General features: G+C 38.5%; 1 protein-coding gene across 1 annotated transcript; it reads right to left on the reverse strand.

Annotated features, from left to right (window-relative positions):
• Positions 1-349: 349 nt before the first annotated feature.
• On the reverse strand, positions 350-7,920 carry LOC102782428 (uncharacterized). The gene is made up of 6 exons (XM_087830541.1): positions 7,715-7,920; positions 7,194-7,232; positions 3,357-4,394; positions 3,107-3,262; positions 1,664-1,753; positions 350-1,042 (listed from the first exon to the last, which is right to left on the reverse strand). The coding sequence occupies exons 3-6, from the start codon at positions 4,377-4,379 to the stop codon at positions 725-727; spliced, it is 1,587 nt and encodes a 528-aa protein (XP_087686667.1). The 5' UTR covers positions 4,380-4,394; positions 7,194-7,232; positions 7,715-7,920; the 3' UTR covers positions 350-724.
• Positions 7,921-10,955: the final 3,035 nt, after the last annotated feature.

The raw sequence follows: 10,955 nt of genomic DNA on the forward strand, positions 1-10,955 counted from the left end.
GAAAGTGCTTGTAATCTTTACTCGGGCTATTTCTAAGTAATATTTACTTACTAGAACCATCTATTTCTAATGTGAAATACACAAGTAAATTGCACTGGCAATACTCATGTATAGATTGTAACTTTTACTCAGAATACCATTGCATCCAATTACAAAACCCAAGTGAACATTGCTGATATTTCTTTGTGTTTCTTACTCATCTTTTCTTTGTTATATTCTATGTAATTATTAAGTAATATTTATTATGAATGTACTAGTTAATATTAATCGAATTGAATAAATATTCTTATTATTCTATTAAATAATAAATCAATATTTTCCAAAACAAATATTTGCAGCTTAAGGGACACTTTTATTTCACAGTTGAAATGGCATAGATATATTTAAAATATCTACATAACATTATAACCACAAAAAACATGGCCATAGAACTTCTTGCTCGCAAATTTCAAAACAGAGCATATACACATATACAAAAAAACAACAACATGCTATTCAAAAACTCAGTGTGCACTGTCCCCTTTCTTCTAATCAACTTTCAGAACACATACATCAACTCTGTCCATTAACAGTTGCAATCACTACCTTTGCAGACATTCTCAGAACGTTCAGGACAGAAAGAACTTGTATAAAACTGACCAACACTTGAAATCACTGTCAGAAAACAGACAAAATGCAAACAAATTAATTGTGCTGGACAAAAGCACAAATAACACTGGAACACTCACGCTAAAAGTTTCTTGTGGAGAGACTGGACCTTTGGTGACATTCTAAGGATGTCAAGCTCAAGAAACAGCTTCTGAAATACCTCAAACGTATATTTCAGTTTCAGTGGGTAACTTAAGTTGACAGCATAGATGACACCCATGAGCAGGAGGCAAGCGTTTGTCACACTTCCGCAGTCCTCCAGAATTTCTGTCCCCTCAATGATGACCGACACGTTCACAGGATCTTGGTTTTCCTGTGCCACATTGGGATGGATTACGATGATCTTCATCATGTGATTACTGCAGTCCTCTTTCAATGCTTCTTGGCTGACGTCCTGTGAAAACAAACAAACCACAATTAGAAATAACTAGAATAGATTCCAAGTAAAAGAAAAGGTTAAGAGAAAAAAAATGTAAAAATAAAAAAAGAGGTCTACTCAATTTAGTATACTCAAATCAAACAATATTCATATGGCACTTTTCATACGTAAAGTTACAGAATGTGCTTCACAGAGGCTGACCCTGAGACAAAGAAAATCACTTTTGGGGGCCATCCAGCCTGGAGCTGTCCATGGGACGGCACGCGTGTTGGTAGACCAGAACCATTAAATCATTAAAATAGGTTATAAAGGTATAATCAAATTAAATACTCTTTTGCTCATAAAATAAAGTTAATAAGTGATCGTTAAATAGTCAGAAAAAAAAATCAGACAAAAGGCAAGTTAAAGTTTAAGGCAGATAAGATAAAGATTAAATATGATTTAAAAAATAAAGGGTAAGAGCATAAAGATTTAAGAAATTAGTTAAAAGCCTGATTAAAAATATTAATCTTGAGTCTTTTTTAAAAAACATCACGAGTGTAGAGAATCTTTGACCTTCAATATATCATCACAAGTGAAGACCAGATTATAAGGTTAGACAATAATTTTAATACAGTCATTATGATCATCAGATACCTGATGGTCTTTGATCAGCTCCTCTCCACTCTCTCCAAGATACTCAACTAAGCAACGAATGATAATGTCCCTTCTGCCATCGACATGATGCTATTAAACCCAAAAAGAAAATTTATTGCAGAAAATACACAACATAACATATGTAACATACATACATAACAGCACATACAGATGTAAACAGAAAGTTACCCATGGAGAATGTAAGCCTGCAGCTACATTCTAACGTTGTGAAGTGTGCAACTTAACATGAATTTCTCAACGATGTGTGTTAAGACAAGAGTCCAGTGCATATCATAATCTGTGGGTCCAGAAACTGTCTCTGCCCAGTGAGGAAAGTTTTCTGCCTCATCACTGGACATGCAAATGAATTTTTCGCAACATATCAGTACCTCCTATCACAATATTAACCAGTCAAGGACAGGAATTCCCACAAACAAGAGTAATATTTTGGGAAATAATTGTATTGGAGTCTATGGGCAGCAGGAAGGGATCTCGCTGCACTCAGAGGGTCACTTTGAAAATTCTGTAAATTTCTCTGCTTTTGAGCGCATATTAAGGGAGAGATGACAGGTATGTATACACTTGTAGAGACAATCATGTGCATAAATTGTTAATTGTGGCCACAGTGTCAGGATCAGGAGAACAGTTTCAGCCAACACAGACACTGATCAGATTAAAGGACAAGTTCAGTATTTTACACTTAAAGCCCTGTTTTCAGTTTATGATGAAATCGAACGATTTTGATTGAAATTTGGACACATGCTGCTGGCCCGAGCTTTTTTGGTTTCTGTGGTAGCACACCCCCACCTCCACAATGGCTTCATAGGTGCACTGGAACAATCCTTCCTAAAACGCATAAAACTGTCGTTTACCAAGACGTGAAACTCACCGAGTGGTCAGGAGTGTTCACTGATATGTTCACACAAAAATCGCTGCAAAAGATACTTCCCAACTGGTTTTTATTGTAGTTTTTGTCCAACTCCATTGACTTGTATTAGATGTGCTGTGATGTACGGTATTAGTCCGCCGCTATTCTATTCTATTATTCAAGCTCTGTACGGAAGAATGTACAGGTGTGAGGCGTTTGAAAAAATAGGTCCACAGTTTTACAACAAATGGTAAAACACCTGTTGGAAAGCATTTTTGCAGCGATGTGTGTGAACATATCAGTGAACACCCCTGACCACTCAGTGAGTTTCACGTCTTTGTATGAAGACATTGTGGAGGTGGGGGTGTGCTACCACAGAAACCAAAAAAGCTCGGGCCAGCAGCATGTGTCCAAATTTCAATCAAAATTGTTTTCAGATTGTTTATGATGAAATCGAACGAAGCTTTAAGTGTAAAATAACAAACTTGTCCTTTAAATAAGAGTGATACATTCTCAGTGTGTATGACCTCATCTTTTCCATTAGATTATGTAATTAAAATAATTTAAAATTTTACCTTATTCAGTGAGTCCAACATTGGTTTTATTTTGGTCCCTGCAGTCCCACCCTTCCTTCGAAATATCTCCAGGAGTTTGGTGGTGTACCCGTCCAATCTGGACAAAAACGTTCGCTCCAGATGAATTGTGGTTATTCGCTTAAACTCCTCTTTGATCTGAAATGAGAGATAAAAACACAAAATGATGTCAAAGATGACTCATGAGATCTCACATACACTTAGTTGCTGCATGAACAAGAACTGGATTTACCTGATTTTCACAGAACAGAGAAGGCCACCTCTCTAAGAGGTCTTGGATTGCGGGGCAATCCTTGACAACCTCTTTTCTTCTCATAGCGAAAGACTTCTCCATTTTCTCATTAATTGCCCTCTCATTGTGCTTCTTCTTCATTTCCTTCAGCAAATCTAGTCTCTCCATCTCTAAGGTTTCTTCAGTCTCACCGAATGGCAGTGGTGGCAGATAGTTGACTTCAGCTTTTTTTGCCCTTTTAAAGCCTTTAAGTGAACCCTCTTCACTGGAGCATCGTCTCTTCAGTGTGTTCACCTCGAGCTCTGGAATGGCTAATTGGCGACCTCTTAACTTTGCCCTGTAGTTGCCCATTTTATACTTTATCCTCTGTTGCCAACCATACAGGCCATTAAAAGACCCTGGCTCTTTGAGGCATGGGTATTTTGCTACCAAGGCTTCAGCAACAGCTAAAATCTGGACACCAGTTGGATATGCTGTGAAGCCAAATATAGTCTCTGCAAGCTTCTCAAGAATGCTACTAGTTACGCTTGGGTTGTTCAAAAGTGTGCCATCATTTTCATAAGCTTGCTTTCCTGCTTCCAGTGCACGGTCTATATCATAAGAGAAGTCTGGTATTTCAAACTTAAATGGCCATGGCTTAGACCTGTAGGATGGTCCACTCTCATCTGGGGAGGACAACAGGATTGTGTCGCATACAGATGAGGAGGAGCTTGCTTCTGTAGATAGTGGAACTGGAGATTCGACTTCTGACATGTCCACAGTAGTGAGACTCAAGATTACTGGTTCAGTTTTTACTACTTTGAGGTTAGCTTTATCTTGTACTTCCTCAATCGAGGTCAAAGTGAAGAACTGACCGTCGAAATCCATGTCCTGGTACATAACAGTGAATGGTCCTGTAATATCAAATGTCTCTCGAAGAACATCATTGAGGTCCTGAAGTGTGCTTGGGATGCCTGCAGGTAAAAGTAGTTTGTGGACATCATCCTCCCCAAAAATTATCCGCAGTTTCGCTGAGGGTGCCATATCAACAGGAAGAAGCTGCAACAACAGAGAAGAGAAATACACAGACATTTATTCACTCCTCACATTTCAAAAGGATAGGCAAATGTGGTGCTTTAAAGTTGTCAGGCATCTTCCTGCAAGGGTGTATGAAGCCAAAGGATAAAAATCTTTAAGCTCTCTTTGCTCAAGTAACTGCACACTCCCTGTGTTCTCCAGCTCATAACTCCTCAGGTGTTCATTGTACCATGTATTTTGTTGTCTCACGAAAAAAGTCAGTTTGTTACAAATCACCATTATCTGTAACACTTCAGAAAAGTCAGGCAGTCCTGCAGTGGAACCACAACACAACAACATTCCCACTGCATAGTTGGTGCCTAAACTGCACACATTATTGGCAACATGCACAGCTGTAACAGCAGGGAATTTGCATTTCACCAGGTCTTTTAGATCATCCTTAAGCACATCTAAAGAGACCTCTGTTGTTTTTGTGACTGCAAGTGATGGTTTGACAGAATGTGATTGATGATATGCAACCATGAGCTGGTGCTTATTTGCAAGGGACAGCAAAATATTCCTGAAACAACCAGTGTGTCTGACCACCTTCTTGAAAAAGCTGTGTTTGGCCTCGAATCTCATTGTCCAGAGGGCAGCCAGGGGGCCAAATTCCCGAATGAGCTGAGGATAGTGCTCAAGGAAATGGTGCTTGGGAATGAGCTTATGTTGGGGGAAAACATCAAGGAATCTGCTTCGGTGTTCTGAAATGATGCTGTCAAGATAGCAAATGCTTTCTTCAGTATGGGCTCGAGACATGACAAGGTCCACAATGTCTTTCAGTGTCATCAGCATCTGCCATACAGGCTCTTGTTGGGGTACTTTTAAACCTATAATCAGAGGCAAAAGACGTAATAAGCACCAATTTTCATGTGCGTTGCCCCCTACTGATTTTCGAGTCGAAAAGTTAGCAGGAATGAGATGAGGGCGATTTGTTTTATCACTCCACTTGTATGGGAAATTGGAAATGGCATCATTCAGTTCCATGAGAGAAAAATATTTTTTCTTGATCAAGTTATCAAATGCCAAAGCCAGTTCCACTGGAACAATGCCCTCCAGCAGATCATGTAAAACATCTGGAGGGTAACCAGATGTAACATGAAAATGCTCAAGTTTTTCTGACAATGCACACTGTTTTTTTACACCATAACAATGAGGGTGATCTGGACTAGACACAGCTGTCTGTACATGCAGTGTATGTTGATCTTTGGTTCTTTGATGAAAAGACCCAGATCTCACTTCATTGGACTGAAACTTGGATCGCTCCCCAACACAAAACCGGCAGATGTATGACCCTGCAAAGCTTTCGACAAATCCTGCCACAGAGTGCGCCCCCAAATTATCTGCCACCACACTGACCACAGTCCCTTTGATGGCTTTCCCTAACGCTGGAACAAAAAGACCATCTTTCTCCAAGCTTTGGATATCTGTTAACAGTGGCTCTAAAACTCGCTGGAATCCAAACTGCTTGGTGTCTTCAGCCTTACACAGAATTGCAAGGTAGATTGATGTCAATGTGGAACGTAACTGCACCGGAATGTTTCCCAACACCCAATAGACAGCTGTGACTTTGTGCTTTTTTCGAGATGTCCCAAGAGGATTACATACCTCAAAGTCATCAACGTACAGGATGAGACTCACTCTGTTCTCCTCTACAGAGAAAAACTTGTTGTTTTGATAGTGAGATCCATCACGAAATGTCTGGTACTTAAAGTCATTTTCAGTTTTTTTTTCACCTTCAAATGTGTTTTCTTGAAAAGACTTACTTAGGACCTGCACCAAGGAGGGCAATATTGGGACATACTGGAAGGTTTTGCCCCTTTTTTTATCAAGTATGTGTTCTTCTGGTTCAACAACTGAAAAATGCTTCTTCATAAATTCTCTTCTCTTGTAATAAGTTGTGAAAGAGCCACCTGTCCCCAAGGCAGTACTTATAGGGTGTGTCTCACAAAGATTTTTCACTAAATCTGAGATAATGGCTGGATCCAGATCACAATTATGGCTTTTCAAGGTGGACACCACCACATCTCTTAAAAGTGGACCAGATGCAGAGGTGGATATAAACTGAAGCTCATCTACTATTTCATCAATGCATTTGTTTGGGACATTGAACATGCTTTCTAACTTTAAAAATAGATGGCCAAATTTCTCTTCTATATCTTGAGACAACTCCTGTGTTTCCCCATCCCAAAGCTCTAAGCTCTCTTCCACACAGGTCTCATCCTGAGCAAACATGGGTTCATTAGGTTTGCTTTTTAATACTTCAGTTTTAAAATCCTCAAGGGTGTGTGACTGGTGTTTTCTGTGTCTATGTGTAGCAAAGGTGGAATAAATATTTGTACTGAAGTTGCAGTTTTTGAAGACACATGCAACTACTTCAAACTTCCTTAAGTGGTTGTTAAGATGCTCAAAATACTGCTTCTCTGAATTAAAAAAAACAGAGCAGCAAAGTAGACAAGTAAATGAAAGAGGTCCACTTTGTGTGACCATCTTCACATGGTGTCGAGACAAATGGGTCTTAAGGGCATTAAATGTTTTAAACGAGCAAGGGCAATCAGTGTGAAGACAAGGGACTGACTGGCTGCGACCACCATTTCCATGCTTTAGTCTGTAGTGTTTTAACAATCCCAACCTCTTCTCTGACTCAAAGCTACATATCTTACACATCCATCTCATGTTGTGGCACCTTAAACAGACAAATTGACCATCTCAAAATTAAACCAAACTGCCACACAAAGAAATTATGTGACAAGTTAAACCTAATCGTTACTAATTTGATCTTACCTTGTGGAGTTCAAATTAGCAGTCAGAAGGTCCTATGTTCTGTAAAAAAAAAGAAAAGAAAAGAAAAGAAAAAAGGTTATCTATATGCTTTTCAACTAATTTCTACTAACTCAAGGATGCACACTGATTTTTTTTTTTTTTTTAAACATATGTCAGCTCGGTGTCAAATTTAAAACAGGTCAACATGAAGACTTGAGTGAAATTGAGTGCGTACATCGTTTTTGTTTTTTGTTTTTCAAAATACACCTCGTAGCAGCGGTGCAGCAATTATTTTAAACTGGACCGTGGTCGTTTTATTCACAAAGACGTTAGTTAAGGCAGCAGGCGTGTGTTGTTTAGGTGGCCATCTAAGCTGTAAAGTGCTGTGGGAAATTCTGGACATACCTCCTGCCAGGAAAGTTAGTTAGCAAGTCTAGCAGGAAAATACACTATTTGCTAGCGCAGCTGCTTTCAGTGCGGAGAAACTGACTTAAGTAGGTGAGACAACAGGAACGTACAAAGTTTGCCCGCTTAAAACTTACATTCATGGTTCCACTTCTTCCCGTTTCCGTCAAGTCTGCCAACCGCCGAAATGTGGACCATGGTATGTCTGAAGAAAGACCGCTCAAATGTGGGGAGGGGCTTTGACGTCATGCTCCGAATGCAGAGAAGGTGGCCATATTCACTGATGTCACTCCATTACATTTTACTTGGAAATATCAACTAATTAAGCCAATGAATTGGTTTAGTGAATATTACTTGGATTGAATGATTCAATTTACATACAAAACTGAGGACACATAATTACAAACAATCCTCAAGTAATGCACTACAAGAAAAACTGCTATTTTAAAGTAATAGCACTGAATTTGTATTTTTTTGTAAAATTTATATAGCTAATTGAAATAATAATTACAGGGCCAAAAAAACATTTTTTTCAGTGTGGCTTTATCTAATACACTTCTATATCCCTGTGCTGGGCACACAGGTTTTGAAGCTGTTTGAGCTAAGATTTTCAAGTTATTCACATAATGAAAACCTATACTTTGTTTCGGGCGAGCTCCCCATTCAAATGCATGTAATCGTAAGAAACGCACTGGCTTGACGAAAAAAAGCGTTTTTGTACAACTTCATATAAATAGCTGTAACTTTGGATAGAAGACTCAGACACACATATTTATGGCTTTATCTAATAGACTTCTATATCCCCGTGCTGGGCACACATGTTTTTAAGCTGTTTGAGCTAAGATTTTCAAGTTATTCACATAATGAAAACCTATACTTTGTTTCGGGCGAGCTCCCCATTCAAATGCATGTAATCGTAAGAAACGCACTGGCTTGACGAAAAAAAGCGTTCTTGTACAACTTCATATAAATAGCTGTAACTTTGGATAGAAGACTCAGACACACATATTTATGGCTTTATCTAATAGACTTCTATATCCCCGTGCTGGGCACACAGGTTTTGAAGCTGTTTGAGCTAAGATTTTCAAGTTATTCACATAATGAAAACCTATACTTTGTTTCGGGCGAGCTCCCCATTCAAATGCATGTAATCGTAAGAAACGCACTGGCTTGACGAAAAAAAGCGTTTTTGTACAACTTCATATAAATAGCTGTAACTTTGGATAGAAGACTCAGACACACATATTTATGGCTTTATCTAATAGACTTCTATATCCCTGTGCTGGGCACACAGGTTTTGAAGCTGTTTGAGCTAAGATTTTCAAGTTATTCACATAATGAAAACCTATACTTTGTTTCGGGCGAGCTCCCCATTCAAATGCATGTAATCGTAAGAAACGCACTGGCTTGACGAAAAAAAGCGTTTTTGTACAACTTCATATAAATAGCTGTAACTTTGGATAGAAGACTCAGACACACATATTTATGGCTTTATCTAATAGACTTCTATATCCCTGTGCTGGGCACACAGGTTTTTAAGCTGTTTGAGCTAAGATTTTCAAGTTATTCACATAATGAAAACCTATACTTTGTTTCGGGCGAGCTCCCCATTCAAATGCATGTAATCGTAAGAAACGCACTGGCTTGACGAAAAAAAGCGTTTTTGTACAACTTCATATAAATAGCTGTAACTTTGGATAGAAGACTCAGACACACATATTTATGGCTTTATCTAATACACTTCTATATCCCTGTGCTGGGCACACAGGTTTTGAAGCTGTTTGAGCTAAGATTTTCAAGTTATTCACATAATGAAAACCTATACTTTGTTTCGGGCGAGCTCCCCATTCAAATGCATGTAATCGTAAGAAACGCACTGGCTTGACGAAAAAAAGCGTTTTTGTACAACTTCATATAAATAGCTGTAACTTTGGATAGAAGACTCAGACACACATATTTATGGCTTTATCTAATAGACTTCTATATCCCCGTGCTGGGCACACATGTTTTTAAGCTGTTTGAGCTAAGATTTTCAAGTTATTCACATAATGAAAACCTATACTTTTTTTCGGGCGAGCTCCCCATTCAAATGCATGTAATCGTAAGAAACGCACTGGCTTGACGAAAAAAAGCGTTCTTGTACAACTTCATATAAATAGCTGTAACTTTGGATAGAAGACTCAGACACACATATTTATGGCTTTATCTAATAGACTTCTATATCCCCGTGCTGGGCACACAGGTTTTGAAGCTGTTTGAGCTAAGATTTTCAAGTTATTCACATAATGAAAACCTATACTTTGTTTCGGGCGAGCTCCCCATTCAAATGCATGTAATCGTAAGAAACGCACTGGCTTGACGAAAAAAAGCGTTTTTGTACAACTTCATATAAATAGCTGTAACTTTGGATAGAAGACTCAGACACACATATTTATGGCTTTATCTAATACACTTCTATATCCCTGTGCTGGGCACACAGGTTTTGAAGCTGTTTGAGCTAAGATTTTCAAGTTATTCACATAATGAAAACCTATACTTTGTTTCGGGCGAGCTCCCCATTCAAATGCATGTAATCGTAAGAAACGCACTGGCTTGACGAAAAAAAGCGTTTTTGTACAACTTCATATAAATAGCTGTAACTTTGGATAGAAGACTCAGACACACATATTTATGGCTTTATCTAATAGACTTCTATATCCCCGTGCTGGGCACACAGGTTTTGAAGCTGTTTGAGCTAAGATTTTCAAGTTATTCACATAATGAAAACCTATACTTTGTTTCGGGCGAGCTCCCCATTCAAATGCATGTAATCGTAAGAATGGCACTGGCTTGACGAAAAAAAGCGTTTTTGTACAACTTCATATAAATAGCTGTAACTTTGGATAGAAGACTCAGACACACATATTTATGGCTTTATCTAATACACTTCTATATCCCTGTGCTGGGCACACAGGTTTTGAAGCTGTTTGAGCTAAGATTTTCAAGTTATTCACATAATGAAAACCTATACTTTGTTTCGGGCGAGCTCCCCATTCAAATGCATGTAATCGTAAGAAACGCACTGGCTTGACGAAATAAAGCGTTTTTGTACAACTTCATATAAATAGCTGTAACTTTGGATAGAAGACTCAGACACACATATTTATGGCTTTATCTAATAGACTTCTATATCCCTGTGCTGGGCACACAGGTTTTGAAGCTGTTTGAGCTAAGATTTTCAAGTTATTCACATAATGAAAACCTATACTTTGTTTCGGGCGAGCTCCCCATTCAAATGCATGTAATCGTAAGAAACGCACTGGCTTGACGAAAAAAAGCGTTTTTGTACAACTTCATATAAATAGCTGTAACTTTGGATAGAAGACTCAGACACACATA

This window comes from Neolamprologus brichardi, chromosome 17 (genome assembly GCF_056152115.1).
Source record: "Neolamprologus brichardi isolate AB-2024 chromosome 17, ASM5615211v1, whole genome shotgun sequence".
Lineage (NCBI taxonomy): Eukaryota > Metazoa > Chordata > Actinopteri > Cichliformes > Cichlidae > Neolamprologus > Neolamprologus brichardi.